At 31.7% G+C, this 23,159-nt stretch overlaps 4 protein-coding genes, 1 long non-coding RNA gene and 1 other non-coding gene across 6 annotated transcripts; 2 read left to right on the top strand and 4 right to left on the bottom strand.

The window, feature by feature from the left end:
• Window positions 1-9,093: 9,093 nt before the first annotated feature.
• On the bottom strand, window positions 9,094-9,627 carry LOC109130038 (Prefoldin chaperone subunit family protein). The gene has a single exon (XM_019239228.2). It carries the CDS (start codon window positions 9,548-9,550, stop codon window positions 9,320-9,322), a length of 231 nt encoding a protein of 76 aa, XP_019094773.1. The 5' UTR covers window positions 9,551-9,627; the 3' UTR covers window positions 9,094-9,319.
• A 148-nt stretch (window positions 9,628-9,775) lies between these two features.
• LOC147924715 (U4 spliceosomal RNA) lies at window positions 9,776-9,926 on the top strand. The gene has a single exon (XR_015588035.1). It is a non-coding gene; the product is annotated as a U4 spliceosomal RNA (small nuclear RNA).
• Window positions 9,829-12,461, bottom strand: LOC109129954 (syntaxin KNOLLE-like protein). Its single transcript, XM_019239009.2, has 2 exons — window positions 12,378-12,461; window positions 9,829-9,936 (listed from the first exon to the last, which is right to left on the bottom strand). Exons 1-2 carry the CDS (start codon window positions 12,459-12,461, stop codon window positions 9,829-9,831), a joined length of 192 nt encoding a protein of 63 aa, XP_019094554.1.
• A 420-nt stretch (window positions 12,462-12,881) lies between these two features.
• LOC104758225 (actin-8) lies at window positions 12,882-15,153 on the bottom strand. The gene is made up of 5 exons (XM_010481059.3): window positions 14,816-15,153; window positions 14,264-14,333; window positions 13,778-14,171; window positions 13,075-13,688; window positions 12,882-12,968 (listed from the first exon to the last, which is right to left on the bottom strand). Exons 2-5 carry the CDS (start codon window positions 14,321-14,323, stop codon window positions 12,903-12,905), a joined length of 1,134 nt encoding a protein of 377 aa, XP_010479361.1. The 5' UTR covers window positions 14,324-14,333; window positions 14,816-15,153; the 3' UTR covers window positions 12,882-12,902.
• A 3,546-nt stretch (window positions 15,154-18,699) lies between these two features.
• On the top strand, window positions 18,700-23,061 carry LOC147924714 (uncharacterized). Its single transcript, XR_015587273.1, has 2 exons — window positions 18,700-18,811; window positions 22,745-23,061. It is a non-coding gene; the product is annotated as an uncharacterized LOC147924714 (long non-coding RNA).
• Window positions 20,359-21,281, bottom strand: LOC104758220 (RING-H2 finger protein ATL78). The gene has a single exon (XM_087496190.1). The coding sequence runs from the start codon at window positions 21,164-21,166 to the stop codon at window positions 20,516-20,518; it is 651 nt and encodes a 216-aa protein (XP_087352316.1). The 5' UTR covers window positions 21,167-21,281; the 3' UTR covers window positions 20,359-20,515.
• Window positions 23,062-23,159: the final 98 nt, after the last annotated feature.

Raw genomic sequence — 23,159 nt, 5'->3', positions numbered from 1 at the left:
AATCTTGAGAGGATATACTACAAATATCCATTTAATTTGATGATATGACACAATCTTTTGTGATCTCGACAAAATCTCATAGGATTGATGTAAATCTACGGAAACCCCATGTTATTCCGGCTAGATACTCTATCACCAAAAGGAGGAACAAAGATTCTAAATAAGACAAAAGGTCCTGACAATTAAAATTTATATATATTGAAAATATAAATGAGTAATTTTAACAAATGATTTTTCTTTCACTTTAAAAAATAAACTGTTTAAAAAAAACGAATTATTATTTTTTAAAAGAAAATTAGAAAATCTCAAAAATAAAATAATCAAATCCCATTTTAAATTATTAAAAATGGAAAATAAATACTATTTTTGAAGATTAAATTATAGCTTTTCTTTTAGTTAATTCTTTTCCATTTACATTTTTGTTGGAATCCTTTTTAGCCTTATAATTAATTTACTTTTTGGTTTGTTAAATTAGTTGAACTATTATTTAAAAATATATTTGCCCACACAAATTTATAAAAGAATTGAATTAGTGATATATTTGACCACAAAAAAGTTTAGACAATAATTCTTTTTAAAAAAGTTTTTTCCGGCACAAGTTAAATTGTTATTTGGTTAATTGAATGTAATTTATTTTCGCAAAACAAAAATATAAATAAGTGTTTAACTTTACTGTTGTAGGTCTAATGTTGACACATGCTCAGATTGAAAATATATGTTTAACTGAAATAGAATTGATGTTGTGATCGAATGAAACGTCTCTTACGGCGTTTGAGAAAATGTCTAAACCAGATAATAGTATGATGAACACAGGTGTAAATAGGCTTATCGCAGATGAGAGAGTATATAAGCCTTATAAACAACAGGAATTGTACAATTAGTTGTTATCTATGCTAACTGAGGAGCAAAGACGTGTTTATGAAGAAATCATTCACTCTGTGAATCACGATAAATGTGGTATGTTTTCTGTTCATGGATTTGGTGGTACTGAAAAACTTTCTTGTGGACTATTCTTAGTGCTGATATAAAGTCTAAAGGTAATATTGTTCTGAATGTTGCTTCAAGTGGTATAGCTGCTTTGCTTTTGGAAGGTGGTAGAACGGCTCATTCAAGATTTGGTATTCCAATCAATCTTAATGAATATTCTGTGTGTACTATCGTTGCCGAATCGGATCTTGCTGACTTAATTAGAGAAGCAAAGCTCATAATATGGATATTGAAGTAATAATTTTAAGAAATACTAATATTAAATATATATCTAAAATTCCATCTTTAATTTTTTATTTACAGGTGAAGAGAGCCGATATCTTAGGTCTGATAGTATTGAAACGTCAGATACAAGTGCTCATGATAATATGATCTACACTCAGAAATTTCTAAACAGTATACAAGTTTATGGATTGTCAAGCCATGTTTTAACGTTGAAAATAGGAGCACCTTCATGTTGCTAAGGAATATAGATCCTAAGGGAGGTTTGTGTAACGGTACAAGGTTAATTATTACTCAGATGGCCAATCATGTAATCGAAGCAAGAATCGTGACAGGAAAAAAAGTTGGTTATAGAGTACTTATCCCTAGGATGTATGTTAGTCCACCTGATGCAAAGTTTCCCTTACGTATGAGGCGACGACAATTTCATGTTACTGTGGTGTTTGCAATTATTATAAACAAAAGTCAAGGTCAGACGCTAGAACATGTTGGATTGTTTTTACCGAAACCGGTTTTCACACATGAAGAGCTTTATGTTGCCTTCTCTCGAGTCACAACCAGAAAAGAATTCAAGGTGTTAATTACAGATAAAGATGGAAAATGCCAGAATAAAACTTTTAATGTTGTTTTCAAAGAGGTATTTGAGACTGTAATGATGGTTTGTAGTTGGATAATTGTTTTGGATATTTAGACTTGAATTATATTTCTTCTCTTAAATATAGTGATTTTTAATATCTTTAACATTACCTCTATTTTATAGTCAGATATAGACTTTCACATTGGAGAAAACCATTTTCTAATTTAGACTTATTCTATACTATAAAATAATAGATAAATACACTGTAGATGGTCTAAGAACATATTATTTAAAATTTTCACATGATTATATTTTATTTGGTTTCAACAATGTTGTTTGAAAACATATAATTGTTAGCTGTATCATAAAGTGTATATATAATTTTACATCATATCTATTAACTACAAACTTTACCTTTAATCTGTAATTATATATACTAGAATTTCAGCACATACGTTATCGTACGGGAAAATGAAAATTTAAAATGACTAACTTTATGGTAATTCTTTAACTGTATAGTATAAAAATTCATAAATAATGACTAAGATTAATCAACCAAATAGTTAAAAAAAATATTAATTGTATATATAAAATGAAAAATTGATTCAGTGAAAATAAGAGAATAATGTTAAACATATATAAATCTAAGTTTACTGAATCATACTCAGATAATCAATTTTGAAAGATATTAACATTAAAAGAAATTAATCATTATTCTATCAAAATTTATAAAAAATAATAAGAGAATCAGGGAGAAAGAGCTACAGCTGCAACAAACTAAATTGACTAAAAAGATAAATCTATAAAAAATTAGAAATCACAATTAATTACCTAAATTAATACTTGGAAGATCAATACAGGTAGATGGAAAACGACACCAAATAAAAGTTAGATGAATAAATCAATAAATAAAACAACTCAAAAAAATTTAACTAAAATGAGTGAATCAATGTTGATTAATAAATTGAAAGAAAATAATACTTATAAATTTTAAATTTGGAGGTGTTAAACAATACTCAAAGAACAAAAACTCTTTTCAAAGTCCTTAATATATATATGTCCATAATAAATGTGAACATTGAAAGTTGTGAATACAGCGAAAAAACACAATTGTTGGATCAAAATATTACAACTTTAAAGATCATTAATAAATCTAAACGGTTAGATGAGATAACAAAAACAATCTTATCCCTTATATTTAAATTGACACCTAAAAGTGAGTTTCCTATAATATATAAACATATAAATTTATAAAAAAAATTAGGAATCACAATCAATTACCTAGATTAATAATTGGAAGAGATAATTGATGCATGAATAAATGGAAAACGACACCAAACAAAAGTTATATGAAGGAATCAATAAATAAAACAATCCAAATTTTAACAAAGATGAGTGAATCATGTTGATTAATAAATTAAAAGAAAATAATACTTATAATTTTTAAAACTTGGAGGTGTGAAATAATACTCAAAGAACAAAAACTCTTTTCAAAGTCCATAAAAATCTGTATATATATAAAAACAAAAAGGTGTGAAAACAAAGAGGTGTGAAACAAAAAGGTGTAAAACAAAAGATGCGAAAACTAACAAGTGCAAAGATTGAAAGCTAGGGTACGACGAAGAAACACAATTATTGGATTAAAATATTGCAACTTTATATAAACAAAAAGGTATAAAACAAAAAGGTGTGAAACCTAACGGGTGCCAACATGGAAAATTGGGGATGCGACGAAGAAACACAATTGTTAGATCGAAACTTTGCAACTTTTGAGATCATTAACAAAGGGTGAGATAATTAATAATACTCAAAGAACAAAAACTATTTTCAAAGTCCATAAAGATATGTATATATATATATAAAACAAAGACGTGTGAAGACAAATAGGTGTGAAACAAAAAGCTGTGAAACAAAATGATGCGAAAACTAACAAATGGAAACATTGAAAGGTAAGGGTATGACGAAGTAACAGAATTGTTGGATCAAAACATTGCAACTTTATATAAACAAAGAGGTGTAAAACAAAAAGGTGTGAAAACTAACGGGTGCCAACATGAAACGTTGGGGGTGCGATGAAGAAACACAATTGTTGGATCAAAACTTTGCAAATTTTGAGATCATTAACAAAGGGTGAGATCAATAATGATACTCAAAGAACAAAATTGTTGGATCACAATGGTTGGATCACAACTTTGCAAATTTTGAGATCATTAACAAAGGGTGAGAGGTGTGAAACAAAAAGGTGTGAAACAAAAAGGTGAAAAAACTAACAAGTGCAAACATTGCAAGCTAGGGGTACGACGAAGAAACACAATTGTTGGATCAAAACATTACAACTATATATAAACATATAGGTGCAAAACAAAAAGGTGTGAAAACTAACAGGTGCCTACATGGAAAGTTGGGGTGCGACAAAGAAACACAATTGTTGGATCAAAACTTTGCAACTTTTGAGATCATTAACAAAGGGTGAGATCATTAATAATACTCAAAGAACAAAAACTCTTTTCAAATTCCATAAAAATTTGTATATACATAAAAACAAAAAGGTGTGAAAATAAAGAAGTGTGAAACAAAAAAGTGTGAAAACTAACAAGTGCAAACATTGAAAGCTAGGGGTACGAGAAGAAACCAATTTTTGGATCAAAACATTGCAACTTTATATAAACAAAATTATAAACAAAGAGGTGTAAAACAAAATTTTGTGAAAACTAACGGGTGCCAACATGGAAAGCTGGGGGTGCGACAAAGAAACATAATTTTTGGATCAAAACTTTGCAAATTTTAAGATCATTAACAAAGGGTGAGATCATTAATAATACTCAAAGAACAATTTTTTTTCTATCAAAGTCCATATAATTCTGTATATATATAAAAACGAAAAAGTGTGAAAACAAAGAGGTGTGAAACAAAAAGGTGTGAAACAAAAAGATGTGAATACTAACAAGAGCAAAAACTAACAAGTACAAACAATAAAAGGTAGGGGTACGACGTAGAAACACAATTGTTGGATCAAAACATTGTAACTTTTTATAAACAAAGAGGTGTAAAACAAAAAAGTGTGAAAACTAATGTGTCCCAACATGGAAAGCTGGGTGTGCGTTGAAGAAACACAATTGTTAGATCGAAAGTTTGAAATTTTTGAGATCATTAACAAAGGGTGAGATCATTAATAATAGTCAAAGAAAAAAACTCTTTTCAAAGTACTTACAACTCTGTATATACATAAAAACAAAAAAGTGTGAAAACAAAGAGGTGTGAAACAAAAAGGTGCGAAAACTAACAAGTGCAAACATTGAAAGCTAGGGGTACGACAAAGAAACACAATTGTTGGATTAAAACATTGCAACTTTATATAAACCAAAAGGTGTAAAACAAAAAGATGTGAAAACTAACGGGTGCCAACATGGAAAACTGAGGGTGCGACGAAGAAACACAATTGATGGATCGAAATTTTGTTAATTTTGAGATCATTAACAAAGGATGAGAACACTAATAATACTCAAAGAACAAAATATTTTCAAAGTCCATAAAAATTTGTATATATATAAAAATAAAGAGGTGAAAAAAAGGTGTGAAACAAAAAAGTACAAAAACTAACAAGTGCAAACATTGAAAGCTAAGGGTATGACAAAGAAACACAGTTGTTGGATCAAAACATTGCAACTTTATATAAACAAAGAGGTGTAAAACAAAAATGTGTGAAAACTAACGGGTGCCAACATGGAAGTTGGGGGTGCGACGAAGAAACACAATTGTTGAATCGAAACTTTACAAATTTTGAGATCATTAACAAATGGTGAGATCATTAATAATACTCAAAGAACAAAAACTCTTTTCAAAGTCCATAAAAATATATATATAAATATAAACAAAAAGGTGTGAAAACAAAGAGTTGTGAAACAAAAATGTGTTAAACAAAAAGGTGCAAAAACTAACAAGTGCTAACATGGAAAGTTGGAGGAGTGTCGAAAAACACAAATTTTGGATCGAAACTTTACAACTTTTGATATATATCGTAGAAGAATAAATCATCCCATCTCTTTCGGTAAGTGTTTTGTTAATTAATTTAATATTGATATGGTACAATCTATGAGTATAGTTAATTGTAACTTTGTGTTCGGGAATCTATAATCTTTATAGGATTTGTTGTAACTTTGTGTATTGGCCCCTCCCTTAGAAAAGTATGAATAAACTTTTACAAAATGTAGATTTGCAACACTTTGGAAAACTAAATTCTATCTTTTCCCCAAATTAGATGTTTGTGGGTGTATAGTAGATGTGGAAGATAAAAGAAGACCTTAGAGTGCCATTAAACGTAATGAATTTGTTTTCACGTTGTTGAATTTCAGGTAAAAGACATTTACTCTACCTTTAGGACAGTTACGTTTTAAAATTGTCTCTATTAAGATTTTTTTATTAATTTGATAAACATGTAGGAATGAAACTGTGAAGTGTCGTGTCAAAGATAACTACGCTTATGAATTCATGTCTAAATGGCAATCACACAGGTGCCATCTCATATACAAATCCGAACCTGAGTCTTGTGTAATGCGGTTTGTGAAAGTCGGAGAATATGAAGGTATGTAACATAAAATAGTTCTGATATAATCATCATAAGGTAACCAATATATTCACTCTGCAAATGTTTATAGGTGCACCATGTACCGAAACCACATTGGCCTCTTCGAAAATCTTTATCAACCACAGTTCGAAAGACTGGTAAGAGTTGATTATGTAAAAATAATTTTATACACTTTATATATGATTATGTATGATGTTAAAATATTTTTGTTTCAGACACTTAATATATTTACAGGTCTGAGTTTGCTGGACGTTATTACATAAACCATGTAATGGAGCATCAAAGTGAGAGCTCGGAGACTCAGTCTTAAAGAATGGACACAGAAATGAAGATACAGTGGCTTCATGAACTTTTTGTATATGCAAACTTTAGTATAATTTTGAATGTTTGTAGTACCAATCACAATGGTCTAAACGAATGTATATTTATGGGTTGCTTAAAATATTATTTTAATGGTCTAAACAAAATTACATATTATATTGTCTCAAATTATTATATTAAGGTAATTAAAATTAACCGTAACAATTGTATTTGGCTCATTTAAAACTTTGTTACGGTCAATTTGGGCTTAAACTTTATAAATAGACTTTAAAATTTCAATTAAACTTTAAAAGTGAACTTTAAATTTTCAATTTATATTTTGCATATGTAGAGTAATACTATAAATAAACATTTTAATAACTATTCATTTTATTATTTTAAAAAGTAAAAAAAAAATATTTAATACAAAACTTACAAAAAAATAATATATGCCTGAACATATGAATATAAAAAATTTAAAAAATTAAACAATTTTAAAATATAATAAAATTTTGATTCAACATTTTAAAAAATTAAATTAATTTTTTTTTTCCTATTCAGTTCCTGCCCGCACAAGCGTGCGGGTAACTCACCTAGTAAAACATTAGACAATATTCTCTTAATCAAAATAGGAAAACTAACTTATTCTAGATATCTCCTAGAACTCCAATATGTATATTTAGCTTTTCTCCTAAATATACTTTTCTTGGGCTTCAAGCTATTTCAAGCTTAACCCAACAAGACTATAATTTATGAAACTGATATATCTAAAAATGGTACTGAACCAAATCAAAGAAAGAATTCTATACACAATTTTATTCAATATATGTCCTCTGGAGTGATTTAACAACTCTTACAATTAGAAATATGATATTTTCGTCCAATTAAATTATTTTATAAAATCCTTCTAATGAATTTGTCGATGTCAATATCTGTGTTAACATAAGCTGATGTGTATTATATATTTGAATTTGATTGGATTATCCTTTATACTATAGCACAAGTCACAATGTCACAGGACCAATCATCTTAACATTTTATTCAAAAAGTAATAATAACAAAAAGATTTTTACCTAATTCCTTTTCAGTTTCAGAGAACACGTACGACTTCTTGTTTATATGAAAAGGAAAATCTTAACTTTTGATAGAAATACCTAAAATTTCTCATCACTACTTTCACGATCTCTCTAGAAGACTAGAAGTCGATCGGTTTTCTATTAATTTAATTCCAAACTGAGAAAATGCTGCACATTCTTACTTCTAACATGTATTGTCGACTTCACCATTCTTGTATTTTCACTTCTTATGGATATGTAATTTGTGAGGCTCTCTCCCATTAAAGAAAATGTTTCAGGTAAAAAGTCATGCTATTTTTTTATAGTTGATACTTGATATTATTCAATATTCATCATCAGTTTGTTTATTTTTGTTTGTTTTAATTTTGTAGGATGTCAATTCCTTAGGAATTTAACGATTGTAGTATAAAGAAAAAACACTCAAATTCATCCATGTTTTTGCGTTTCTCAATGTTTTTTTTTTTTAAATGATGGAGGAGATGCAGATGGAAGAAATTAAGGTAGTACTAACTATGTTTACCTTTTAGTAATAATCTATAGGTAACAGCTTCAACGTTATACTCTTATGGGTCCAAGTGTATTGGTGCAAAGCTAAATAATATATGCTTGCTTCAATGTTTGAGAAGTGAGAGCATCTGACTTGACAGTTAGCCCTGTACATCGTCTGACCAAGGTGACAGCTCGTCACACCCTAACCACAGCCATGGACATGACAAGCTAGGCTGGTTTCTTATTGTTATTTTTTTATTTTTATAAGTTCCCGCTGCATGTTTCAGATTGCTGAAATGTATCAAGCACCAGAGCACACAATCAACCAAGCAACCAAGGCAAAGGTGAAGACGGTTGAACCAACTGTGATTCGTTGTCAGAGCATATTTCCTCGGATGTTCTGCATTGTTCCTGGATAGCTAATGATTCACATTTGCGTGTCTTGTAAAACTGTTTCTAGATTAAGTTAGTTAATAGGAGGTTCCGGACAAAACTTCTGTTTCATTGCCAGTGTTAACCCATTGTTAAGGGGGTTTACCAAGAAAGTAGTGAGTAGGACTCGAGAAGCAGCAGACAGTCTGATGTGATGAGTCAGTTCCAAGTCTTGAGGAAGATGATTATCTTTCTTCTGATTCTGATATTGAATCTTAACGCAAGACAAAAGAGTTCACAAATCTATCTTAAGAGAATCTATGCACTAACTGTCATGATATATATCATTGGTGAAGAGCCGAAGGAAGGATGAATGATCTTTACACCAAGGAACCAGTAGTCTCGATACAAGGATCAGCTTATTCAGATAAGCCCAATCTCTCAAAGTATTAGCAACCAAGCGAGCCTTTACAAGCAATTCCCAATTTACTATCAGAATAGCTAAGTTTCATATAAAAAATGAAGAAATTTACAAGCAATTCCAGGGTTATTCAAGATCATACCACAACTCTTATATATCTGAATCTTTCATATAACAACAAAACATAACAAGTTGAAGCCATACATCAAAGAAAAAGAGACAGGTAAGCTTCTCTAAATCGAGAACTTTTCTTGTATCTTTTCAGCAACTACAAAGCTCTCCAATTGTTTTTATGTCCGGGAACGAATCTTGTCGATTTGAGATTTCGCGGAGTCAAGCTGTTTCTGCGCAGAGGTTTTCGCTTTCTCAGATGTAGTGAGGAAGAAGAGGTTGCAATTCTTCTGGTAGACGCGTCGAGAAGAAGAGAGACTGCTCAATTCATCCAACGAAACCTCTTGTCTCTTTATCTCCTTCTCTAGTTCGAATTCGCGACCAGAAGAGGACGATGAACTAGTCGCCATTGTTTTTTCTTCCGGGTGCGGCTGCGAGGGGACTGCGAGACTAATTTTGTTCTTTTAGGTTTCTAGAATAATAAATCGTAAGATTATAAATGCCACGTCGGACAATGTTTTTATTATATTGAATTATTGATGATGATATTCACAACATCCCACATCGGAAGAAACGTATGAGAGGAGAGGTTTTGTTCGGGTATAAATAAAGAGGGTTTGAGATGTTTAAAACTCATCTTTGCGCTTGGGGCAATGACGCAGCTTATGAGGTTCTAACCGAGGCGCGTCTATTGCTGGTTGAAAACTATTTCCAAACCCCCTCCTGGGCCTAAGCTTGTCTTGGGCCTTCGAGAATTTCTGGAAGGGCTCCCTTCGGGGTAAAGACCTACAATACTCTAGTTTAAAATCTTTTTGTTCTATTAATGTTTTTGTTCTGAAGTTAGCCTATTTATGTTTCTTACCCTCTGGTATTGTGGGTTTCTTAGATCGGTGTCGTTGAGGTTAATTATACTGGTATTTATTTAGTTAATTATAGGGTTGCCGCTATATTTTCTAACCCATACCTTTCATCTCTTTAGAATACATCCCAAACTTAATCCACTCTACATAAAACAACATGTACTTTTAAAAACATCTAAAACAGTACCCCTCTAATTGAGATAGAAAATAACGATCACTAAACCCGATTAAACCAACTAATCACGATTACACGTTTGACTCAAAACACATGATATATGAGAAGACGATAAATAACAATTAGAGGAAGAATCAGAACATTAGCTAGTGTGTGATCTTTGATCTAACAATAAGTGAATCTCAGTGGATTTGAAGAAGATAAACACTATAGTAGCCAGATCTGAGATCTTGATCTAACTACTAAGTATAGTCCAGTACCGATTGTCTTATGATTTTATCATTGGTACTGGGCTGTAATTAGTAGTTAGATCAAGATCTCAGATCTGGCTACTATAGTGTTTATTTTCTTCAAATCCACTGAGATTCACTTATTATTAGATCAAGATCACACTAGCTAGTGTTCTGATTCTTCCTCTAATTGTTGTTTGTAGAACAAAATTTATTTATTTTAGTTACAGTCAACAAAACATAAGAAAAAAAACACAAAAGCACCTTAATTATACTATTTATATATCAGAATAACATGAAGCAAATCTAATTTTTCCCACACCAAGACTCGCATAACATCAATGGTAAACAAAAAAAAGAAAAGAAAAAATCACTATAACTATTACAAACAGAGTATATTTTGTTTAGTATATTATTAACTCAAGCTGGCTGCTCCACTTTGTTTTCTCGCTCCTTGCAGGCGAAGAAGCTTATATTATTAATTTGAACTTCAACATGCATTATATATCGGATAAAATATGTACTAAATTTTTTATTAAATTAAAATAATATAAATTAAATAGGTATGAGATTTAGTATAAAATGTATATTTGTTGTGTAAGATATATATATATATATATATATATATATATATTACAAGAAAAATGATTAAATTACCTTTTTGCTTAAAAATAGAAAAGGGTTAAGGAAATTAGACAAGTAATTTATATAATATTACAATTAAGAAAATAATGCATTTAATTATTAATTCTAAATACTCATCTCTATATCTAAACAAATAAAGCAAATAACTGTCTAATATTTTTTTAAGATAATAAAAAAGGAGAAAAAAGAAAAAAACTAAAAAAAAAAAAAAAAATTGTTTATATATCCGATCTTCAATCTCTTTTTCTCCGGCTTGTGATTCTTTGATCTTTAATCTTCTTTTATATTCAACCTCTGATTGTTCTTCTTCTTCTATTGATTCTACATCTATGGACAGTAGTCCTGGTCCATCTGTGAGTATTTCCCCTTACAATGGTAAATTTTTTTAAAATTTTTTTGTCTTTTATAGGTAGTCGGATTTTGTTTTATATGAAAGGGGTGTACTAGGATTTTTTTAATTGTGCACTTAAATTGAACTATTTGCCATGGTAGTTGTCAAAATCAAGGATTTGAACTATTATCAATCAATATTATATTTCTAAACTTCCAAATAATATTATTTTGTCACACAAAATTTTCATTACAATATTTTGAAATAACCTGCCATACTTTAATACCTAGTATTTATAAAAGATTAAGATAAATGAGTTTAGCAAAAGAATTTAGTTATTATTTTTAACTAATTATATATATCTTGTAAGAAATTGATATGAAATTTTAAACTAGGCAACAATTTTATTGTATATTCAAATATAATATATTAATATCCAACACTTAAAAAATAAATTACAGAATCTTCAATAAAAATTTCAAATATAATTATAATTAGATCTAATATCACTAACCTTTGACCAAAAATACAAATAAAAACTAATTAACTTTAACAAAATACTTAACTTTCCAATTTTTGTTTCTTATGTTTTAATCTATATATAAAAGACATTACATTGAAAGATAACTACAATTTTATATAATAAAATTAATGTTAAATAGCTTATATTATTAATTTGAATTTCAACATGCATTCTACATTGGATAAAATATGTACTAAATCTTTTATTAGATGACAATAATATAAATTAAATAGGTATGAGATATAGTATAAATTGTATTTTTTGTTGTGAAGAGATATATATATATATATATATATATATATATATATTTATTTATTACAAGAAAAATGATTAAATTACCTTTTTGCTTAAAAATGGTTAAATAAAGAAATTAGACAAGTAATTTATATAATATCATAATTAAGAAAATAATGCATTTAATTATTAATTCTAAATACTGACCAACGAGCCAAAGTCTTCTAGACTCACTGTACAGGACTGGTGTTTTCAGGAATCCACTGCACCACTGTACGCCATCTAAGCAAACTGAAGTAGAGGTTCAGTTCCAGGAACACCATTATTACAAATTTGTTCCAAAAATCGTACGTCTAAGCAATTGATTGGTACTCCTACGTGTAATGAAGGGGTCTAACGCATGAAACGGTGCTATAGAGTTTTCCCAACATTTTTTGATACTGACACAAAAAAAATTCATTCAGCATAGAGTACATATATAAACAATCCAAAGAGGTGTTGTTTCTTATCCGAGTTTCAAGAGGCTACAAACAAACAAATGGACAAGAATAAGGAATAGAGCTGGGTTTGAAACGTGGGATTAGTGCCTCAGGTAAGAGCAAACGCGGGTTTCACCTCCCTTGACACCTCCGCAAACGCTTTAACCAGAAAGTTTCTCACATGGTGCAAGAATGACAAAGGAGAAAAAATGAAACAAACAAATCGGAGATGTAGAAAGAACGGTGATCCCGTCTTGGAAACGCTTTGTTTTTTTTTTTCTTGGCTTAGAAGCATTTTCTGTGGACAATGCCTGGACCAGCCTCATCATACTCAGCCTTAGAAATCCACATCTGATTAAACACAAAAAAAACAACCAATAAGAGGACTTTTCTACATTTAAATCAACCGAGTGCGGGAGGAAGCTAAAAATGAGAAATGGCAGTCCCCAAATTTTACCTGCTGGAAAGTGCTGAGAGAAGCAAGGATGGATCCACCGATCCAGACACTGTACTTCCTCTCGGGTGGTGCCACGACCTTAATCTTCATGCTGCTTGGGGCAAGAGCTGTGATCTCTTTGCTCATACGGTCTGCAATACCTGAGAACATAGTTGTACCACCACTGAGCACAATGTTACCGTAAAGGTCCTTCCTGATATCCACATCACACTTCATGATCGAGTTGTAAGTTGTCTCGTGGATCCCTGCAGCTTCCATTCCCACAAATGATGGCTGGAAAAGGACTTCTGGGCACCTGAATCTCTCAGCACCGATCGTGATCACTTGTCCATCGGGTAATTCATAGTTCTGCTCGATGGAGGAGCTGGTTTTTGAGGTCTCCATCTCTTGCTCATAGTCCACAGCAACAAAGGAAAGCTTCTCTTTGATGTCTCTCACGATTTCCCGTTCTGCTGTTGTGGTGAACATGTAACCTCTCTCGGTAAGGATCTTCATAAGGTAATCAGTGAGGTCACGACCAGCAAGGTCAAGACGAAGGATAGCATGTGGAAGAGAGAAACCCTCGTAGATTGGCACAGTGTGAGACACACCATCACCAGAGTCCAACACAATACCTAAAGAAAATCATATTTCACTGTGATCAATATAACAAAATGATTAAAAAAAAAACAGACAACAAAAACTAAATCAATAATGTACTAACCGGTTGTACGACCACTGGCGTAAAGGGATAGAACAGCTTGAATGGCGACATACATAGCTGGAGAATTGAAGGTCTCGAACATGATCTGAGTCATCTTCTCTCTGTTGGCTTTTGGGTTAAGAGGAGCCTCGGTAAGCAGAACCGGGTGCTCTTCAGGAGCAATACGGAGCTCATTGTAGAAAGTGTGATGCCAAATCTTTTCCATATCATCCCAGTTGCTAACAACACCATGCTCAATCGGGTATTTCAATGTGAGGATACCTCTTTTGGATTGTGCTTCATCACCAACATATGCATCTTTCTGATTCATCCCAACCATGACACCGTGATGTCTAGGTCGACCAACAACACTGGGGAAAACCGCCCTGGGAGCATCATCTCCAGCAAAACCAGCCTGTACCAAAGAGTATTGTATAATCCACAAAACTTAACAAAAAGTGAGAGAATCCACAAAACCTGAAAAGTAAAGGAACGGAATCAACTAACCTTGACCATTCCAGTACCATTGTCGCAGACAATGGGTTGAATATCATCAGCATCGGCCATGGTTTATGAACTGCAATAAAAAAGAGGCAAAAGCTTGATTAATCAAAGACAGGATTCACAATCTGTGTAAGATTCAGTTCAGTGTAACTATCTTTCATCATTAACATCATCATAAAAGCAGATTTGAAGAATCCATACTCATCGGATGATAAAATTGCAAGGATTCAGGTATCAGATGATCAATAGGTTTCTTCATCGTCAAAGTAAAATCAACAGATTCCGAAGTCAAACTTCAACAAACATTTCAAATTTCAGATTTCTATAGACAAAAGGAAGTCAAAAGAATCCGGATCCGAAGCAAAATACAACAAGTAAATCAACTAAGATGAAGTCAAACACCAATCGTTGAGCTAATCGGAGCCAAGATCAAAACATTTTCCAATAGTTTGACCGATCTAAACTCCAACCAAAAATCAAATCCGAAGTAACTTCGAATCGTAATCGAGATCCAACACAACAAGGAGCAAGTAGTAGATCGGAGGATTCATTTACCTTAAATCGGAGGAGAAGATCGAGAGATCGAGGAAGAAACAAGAACCAATACGATGAGGATCTGGCTCACTCTCTCTGTCTCTAATCACCGGAAAGTACAACGGCCGATGAAGAGCTGAAGACGACGAAACAATTCAAAGAGGGGAGAAGTATAATGTGTTATTTCAACTATTTATATAGTCGGGCTTTATCTGGAAAAAAAAAACAATTTTATTTTTGGAGAAAAAAAAAACAAATCATTTCGACCATAAAGAAAAAAAAAATAATAATAAAAAAAAAAAGATAACATGACCTGGCTGTTAGACAGCCTTTTAATTAAGAATTTTTGGAAAGTGTTTGAGAAATATTATGAACCGTTGGATTTATCAGATTGACTGTGATGATAGGGCTTATGTGACAGCTTCATTAATGCATATTCCAATTCTCAAGTCGGCGAGTCGAGGAGACAACGACGATGGTCATGTTTTGGTTGTTTTGGTAATAGAATAATTCTTGATTTCAACAAATATGATTACTATATTGAAAAAAGAGAATTGTTTCTTTTTCTTTATTTTTTCTCTGAAAGAATTAAACAACTTTTTTGATTTTTTTTTTTTTTAAAGACAAACAAATAAAAGAATTGTGCCACTGCCATGTTATATTTTGTGTCCAAGACTCACATCCTCTAAAACATAATTCATACTTTATATATATATATATATATATATATATATATATAGTTTTGTTGTAATTTGTAAACGTAGTTTTAAATAAATAATTTTTTTTTTTTTTGCACATGGTCAAGTTATAAAATGTAAGACACCTGAAAAAAAAAATGAATTGATCCATAACGTTATACGCATATGAAGGCAGTATATGTGGGTGCTACTAATCCACCACAACTTGCTTATTAGTAAATTGAATAGACTAATTTTGATAAATACGAAATGATACGAAATTTTGACCAAGAAAATAAAATAAAATTAGAAAACTGATTAAAAACAATACTGATATAAGAAGTTTGAATTTGATAGCAAAACATCGCGTCCCATGCCATCAGCTGGCCTGATCACATATTGTTATATATATATATATATGTGATTTCATCTTTTTGTCACAAGAAATATAATACAATAGTAAGAATTCACAAATGGTTTATCTCTAATGATTTCTAACCAGCAACACATCAACATGTCAACATAAGAAAGAAAAAAAAACGAATTCTTCTGATGCGAGCGTTTCTTGCAAGGATGTATGCTTTGTTCGTTTCAAAAACTACGCTGACGTCCCGGAATAAATAAAATGCCTACCTCTCCAAGTTACCTATGCTCTATAGAAAGGAAAAGGCCAATCATGAATCATCCATTCTTGAAATCATTTTTATTAAATCTTGTGAGTTGTTAATCAATAGTAATAAAATGCATGGTTGAAAGAATGGTGATGTCTGATGTCTTTTAGACACCACAAAGCCATATATCAAACTATGAAGTTCGAGATATAGAGGTGAAAGACTCTGATAGCTTTCTTGAAGTCCTGAGAAGTCTTGTACCATTATGTATTGTAGAATCTAGCCTACATGCCACATGGATTAGAGATAATATATGTTTTCATAAAAGATTAAACGCACCATTTAAAATGATAGGGTAATATTAGTAGATAGCACAAATATGGAGTAAAATAAACAAAATACTACAACAACATTTTTTCATAGAAAAATATCATAGGGCCCACGTTTTTCTTGGAGTAAAAAGACATAATCACCATTTTTTGTTTTAGTGTTAGATAGAAAGAGTGAAAGATTTGGTGAAATTTTTTAAAATAGCATGTAATATTTATATTTTCCATGTTATAGTGAACTAAATAGCGTTTAATTGTAAATCCAAACCGAAATATAATCTCGTTTTAATTGTAAAATCTAAACTCTAACCATCTCATTTGTGAATCCAAACTGACATATAATTTCATTCTAATTGTAAAATCTAAACTTTAACCATCTAATTGTGAACCCAAACCGACATATAATTTCATTCTAATTGTAAAATCTAAACCCTAATCATCTCATTTGTGAATCCAAACCGACATATAATTTTGTTCTAATTGTAAAATCTAAACCTTAACCATTTCATTTGTGAACCCAAACCGACATATAATTTCGTTCTAAGAAAATGACATGTTTTTTTTTGTTTTTGTTAAGAAAATAAGTAATTGTGGTATTTTAAACAAATAACATGTAATATATAATGGGTATAAAAGTAATTGTACATGAAAAGAGAGAATACACTCTGACAAACACTGTACAATTGTGGTATTTTATTATGTTGTGTTTTTGTGCTATCTAATGCATATTCCCAAAATGATATCACATTCTTATATATATTGGCAAAAATACATCACTTTATACAGGTTTGTGACTTTTATCACAATGTTTTTGTATGTATTTATGTTTCACAAAAAGTATAGTTTTGTATTTACAAAACTTTAGCTGCACATCTATTATTCAAGATTAGTCTTCTGCTAATCAAACTTAAACATGTGTTAGATAAAAGTATATATAAAAGAAATTTTAAATTATAAACAATACTTATAAATTATAACAAAACAGATTTATATATCTATATAGTATCATCATATGTTATTTATTTTAATTACAAACACAGATTATTAAATTATTTGATAACATAATTTATTTTGCCAACAGCTACAACATTATTAATCGTCATATTCTTTAAAAGTTAGGCATGCATTGCATATACTCGAATATATAAAGTTGATTAGCCTAAAACAAGACAAAGCGGTACACGTCAGATAGACGAGGCAATACTGGCTAACCTATGTGGCGTATTTTGTCTTGGCTTTTCAGTTTTAAGACATTACACACAAAAGAAAAAAGAAAAAAGTTTGTTGGGTAAAATACCCACTATTATAAAATTTGGGATAATTGAATATATGAACAAATAAATGTGTTCTTATTTTAATTTTAAAATATTTAATTAAAGCACACATTTTTTGTTTGGTTAAGTTATGTATAAAATCATATACCATATTGTGTTATCACACGAAATTTTCATAACAAATCCTTAACTAAAACCCCAAGTTTTTTTTTTTTTTGTTTTTGGTTTCAAAATCTAGTATGTTGGTCCACTAACCGGAACAAACCGATTAAAAACCGGAAAAAGGAGCTGTCAACAGGATAGAAAACTCTAAAGTCAACTTTATGATCCACCTGAACCGCACATGCCGAGAGGAAAGTTGTGTTGTACTTGTACCTTAAAGGAGTAAGAACGTTGTGCCCCATGATCATGAACCTACTTCTAATTCACATTGCTCATGTCATTAAATTGCGACTCTAATTGATATTTGATACAATAATAGATATATGTTGTATGACAGGCCACGTTATGATACTTTTCTTCTTAAATTCATAAATTGGTTTAATAAGTTTATTTTTCCTTATTTGGTTGTAAATATTTTCTGGTTGTGGCTCACCACATTCATTATGCCCGAATATAGGTCATGATAAGTCACATTACCATCAAAATCATTCTTGTCCTAATGAATTCTGAAATCAGTCATTATGTTCTTACATGGTTAACATGGTGAATATGGAAGAGTCGAGTTCATTTAATTTTTTTAGTGATTTACCTATGTGATATTGCGTATACGAAAAAATTGGAATAACACAAAATTTTATATGAAAAATTGAGTTCATTCAAATATAGTCAATTATATTAGGTTGAATAACCCCACCCACATGGCCACATTAACCAACATGAGCCGAAATATTAATCAGATTTTTTCAATTAAAAACGAAAAGTTGAAAATTCTGGGCTTTGGTGGGCTACAGACTAGGCTATATATATATATATATATAAATAAGCCCAAACAAACCTGACCCGGATTAGAAACTATGGATGATCCGATAACTCAATACTGAAATCATTGGCGCCAACAAAGTGAACATTGCAACTTCGTCGTCTTCAGAAGAATCTGAGGTCTTCGTCTTCGTCAATGAGTGCGGTAAGAACTTTCCCCTTTTACACATACTTTAGTACTCTGGGTAATTTGTTCACAGCTTCGCTTGAATTTCGTATGACATTGTTCTCGAAAATTTTATCTCTTAAATTGAGATTCACTCCCACACTGTTCTGAATGAAGCGAAACTTTATATATATATATATATATATATTTTTTTTTTTTTCAATTTTATTTGCTACTGTTCGCTTCATGTTCATTGTCTAATCCGAGAAGATTAATTTAATTTGGTTGAAGTGAAACGATTCCCGATTTGTTGGTATCACTATCTAGGGTTTTCAATTTAGTCCGTACCACTATACTCCTTGTTTTGTCTTAGTTTTGCTAAATCATTTCAACTCCAGATTCCAAATCTATTTACTGATCTTGGCATGTGACAATACTGGTTGTTAAATTATTGTGGTCACTCTCAGTTCCCTTTTATCATTCTCTTCATGTGAATCAGTATAACATCAAACCACCCCTTTTTAGTATTAATTTGATTTGACCATATTATGGTGGATTCGTGCTCGGACCCTCCTTACATTCGCTTTATACCGTTTGTTACAATATAGCGAGTGGAAGAGGTCGTCGAACTATTGTTTGTATGGGAAACTCTACATGTCAGGTTCCAAAATATCTGTCTTGTGTTGTGTGTAAACTGGTCTATTTTAGTGGACCTTTCAGGTTTGTGCAGCGTTTTAGTTCTTCCTCTGTGTTGTTTAGTGAGTTTTTTTTAGTTATCAGTAAAGTTCTGAAGTAATGTTACATGTCTTCAGCTCTTTATAATCCATTTTTCATGAATTTGGTTTAGTGAAACTGATCTTGGTACTTGACAAAGCACATATGCTGGTTGTTGATTTATATTGGCCACTTGAGTTTCTTTTATCATTTTCATCATGTGATCAGTATAACATCGAACCACCCCTTTTAGTATTATTTGATTTGACCATATGGTGGATTTGTGCTCAGACCCCTCCCATTCGCTTTATGCCGTTTGTTATAGTACTTGTGACCTCTCTTTTTTCTTAAATCTACCACTTGTTTTTCCTTTCGGTGGATTGGATTAGTGCATGTTTCTCTCATTTGTGGGCCTTGACATTTTTTTTCTCTGGGGCTTCGCGTTGTCACAGTTCTATATGGCCTGATTATCATCATATACTACAACTTATATGTGAAGACTCTTCTACTTCTGGAAGGGTACATGATAATATTATAAGCTTTATATAAAAGGGCAGTAATCCTTTTGATAATCAGTAAAAATAAGCTAGTGGCAGAGCATATAACTTTTATAAACCTTGAAACTTCTTAATGGTAAAGATTAAGACATTTCTATTAGTTGACTAAGTGTATTGCCCACCTCCACTAGACTATTGCTTTAAGGCGTTTTAAGTGATTTTCCTTCTCATCATCCTGTACATTGGAGTTTTGAATTGTTTATGTTTTCCGTTTTCCAATGTGAGTTTTTGCAGATCTAAGAAAAATTTGCCGTTATCTAACACTTTTTCATTGGCTTGTAACTTTGAAATATAAACATTTAGGAGTTCAAGATATGAAGAAAGTAACAATTTTCGTAATATTTACAACTTTACATTGGAAATGCTAAACTTGTTTTTTAAGTGTAGACCGCCTGTGATCTCAACTAGTTCTACTTACATAGTGGTTTAATTCGGTTTGAAACATAATTGCTACAATATCTAGGTGACTAGTTCACCTAAAACAGCGTAGCCATCTCTCCGGTTGTAGTGGTGCTATTTGCACAATGATGCTGTCTTGTGGTGGTTGAGTGGAGTTTAACGAGCTTGTTTGGCTGCAATCGGCGATCTTCTCGCATGTTTGGATGAGGCAGTGCCTGCAGGTGGGACAGGACGAGTGTGAACTAAGCCACTTGTCTATACACCGGACGTGGAATCCATGGTGGCATGTTGGCAGCAGCTTCACACGCTCTTCGGAAACAAACTCTGAGAGACATATGGCACACTCGGTATCTAGACCAGGCAGATTCAGTTCAGTAGAGTAACTTACTGTCTGGAAACTCTTCAAGGCTTTTCGTTTGACTCCTGTGTTTGTCAAGCGAACAGATTGGTTGTCACCAGCTTCGGATGGTACTAAATTGGAGCACCTCAAGGCACATCTTATTATAGAATTGAGTCCAAGTGAGCAAACGAGTGCACATAAGAGGACTGATAGGACCATAACAACATTTGCATCAAAGTTGTTATCACCTACATATGGGGATGGTGCCGGAGTTGGTGACTGATCACGGGAATGAGATAGTAGTTTTCTTGAATAAGAACTTCCAAGAATTTCTTGAAAGATCTCAGTTGGTTTCATGGTGGGAATGGAAATGGTAGTTGACATGGTAACTTAGTTTTAAGATAGATGATGGGTGGCTTTCTGGGTTTCCGTTGGAGCTTGTTTATATAGAGAAATGTTTGGAGGTTGTTTATATAGAGGAAAGGTAAAGTTTCAATTTTTAGATATTTTAATGAGGAATTGTTTCTTTTCTTATTTCATTTGTTTTCTTCTTTAAATTATGGTTGGATGAATAACTATAAAGATCAAGCTCATATTAAGGACCTTTACCTTTAGTGTCTAATATTATTAAATCATTTATAGTGTTAATATGCTTTGCTATAGAAAATGGGTCCATCATACCAGTTGCTGCAATAGTAGTGCCATGTGGCTGTGGCCTTAGCAAATCAAATCTCCTAGAATTGCTTCCAGGGACCCATGAGCTTTTTCACTGGAGCAGCCAAGAACTTTCCCCATCTTAGCAGCATTCAGATAATAATATCTCCTGGCTCATTTTACTGAGATCTCAATCTGTCTTGGTATTGAGGCTTCTATTATATGTTTTATTCTTCTGTTTGGAGAGTTTATCAAACTATGCCACAAACATTAGATTCTGTTGTGGTTTTGAAGAATACCTTGTTTTGTGAGGCTTCTTTTGAACTTCCTGTTCCTTTTTAGTTATGCAGGGTCAAGTCTTCCTTAGATAGTTCTGTCCCAGTGATATCTGTATTTTAGCTACAAAGAATTTGGCTCGGTTTCAGGCATCACCCTGATGTAGTGTTTCATATAGGAAAGTAAGCAAGGTTAGATTTACCTTTTTTTGTTTTCTTTTTCTTTTGTGCTATTTTTTAACAGTGGTGGATCTTAAAAGCTTTGTTAAGTTTTGTGCGGTCTTGAAGGTGTACGGAAGAAATATTTCCATCTAGTGAATTCTACTTATGTTAGGGGAACAGGAATCCACCCCATCTGTAGTAACTCAAGTTGTCCATAAGAGTAGCCAAAAGGACAAAGCCTCTCCCAATCAATCTTGTTAAAGGCTACTTTTATCAAGAAAGATCACTTTCATAGCATTAGTATCCACCTCCTGCTTTTTTTTTTACTAAACAGTTTTTCTCTCTTTATCTTTACATAACTTTGTTTTAAAATCAGAGGTAAAGCAATTGGTCCCACGGCTGAGCAAATAAAAAATGATTCTTTTTTGTTTGCTTTATCAGTTATCGTCTTTCATTGGTTGCAAATTGCGAGGGAAATCTACATGAATCTAGTATCAAATGTTTTTCTTGTAGCTCCAAATCAAAGCAAGATTCTCCGAAAGTTGCTTTTGTAGAACAGTTATTTTTTTCTTGCTACTTTCCTAATAGCTGGTTTAGTGAAACATTAGATTGGCGAAGATTGTGTATCTTTGGGATAAAAAGTTGATGTTACATAGTAGGAGATGCCTCTTTTCTATCTTTTCTCACCGGTCTTATTCGGAAATGGATTCCTTTTTTATTTTGTCTGTGCCATTAGGTTACATATAACTGGTACCTTCTTTAAAGCAAATCAACTTTACTTTTGTTGTGTGCTAAATTGATTCGTTTGCATGGAATATCTTAGTTTGATACTCATATCACTTTTTGATTGATTTTTTGTTTTGTTTTTCAGGACTACAAAACTGCAGGGGTAACATGAATGAAGGTGTGGAAATTGAACAGAATAGAAAGAAACATATCAAGGTCATCACGCGACTTAAGGTGAAATAACACAACTTGATGCATTCATTATGAGAGAATGGTTTGGATCCAATGGGGTTTAAGGGGCATGGGAAAAGTTTCAGGAACATTATAATTAAAAAGTTCTGTTTTGCTAGAAACTGGAAATACTGAAGCACAGAGCTTTAGTCCTGTCTCTTAATCATTTATCTACCATTATTGACTTTCTTTGGTGGAACCTATTCTTTAATCATTTACTCGTCAATGCCATTTCTCAGTGTTCATCTTTTAGTGCACTTTTGGTTAGATATATATTTTTTCATCGTTCCTACTAAATATCTAATAGATATGTGTTAACTGTTAACTAA

Source organism: Camelina sativa, chromosome 17 (assembly GCF_030686135.1).
Source record: "Camelina sativa cultivar CO46 ecotype springtype chromosome 17, ASM3068613v1".
In the NCBI taxonomy this organism is placed as follows: Eukaryota; Viridiplantae; Streptophyta; class Magnoliopsida; order Brassicales; family Brassicaceae; genus Camelina; species Camelina sativa.
This window is presented reverse-complemented; position numbering and strand designations above follow the sequence as displayed.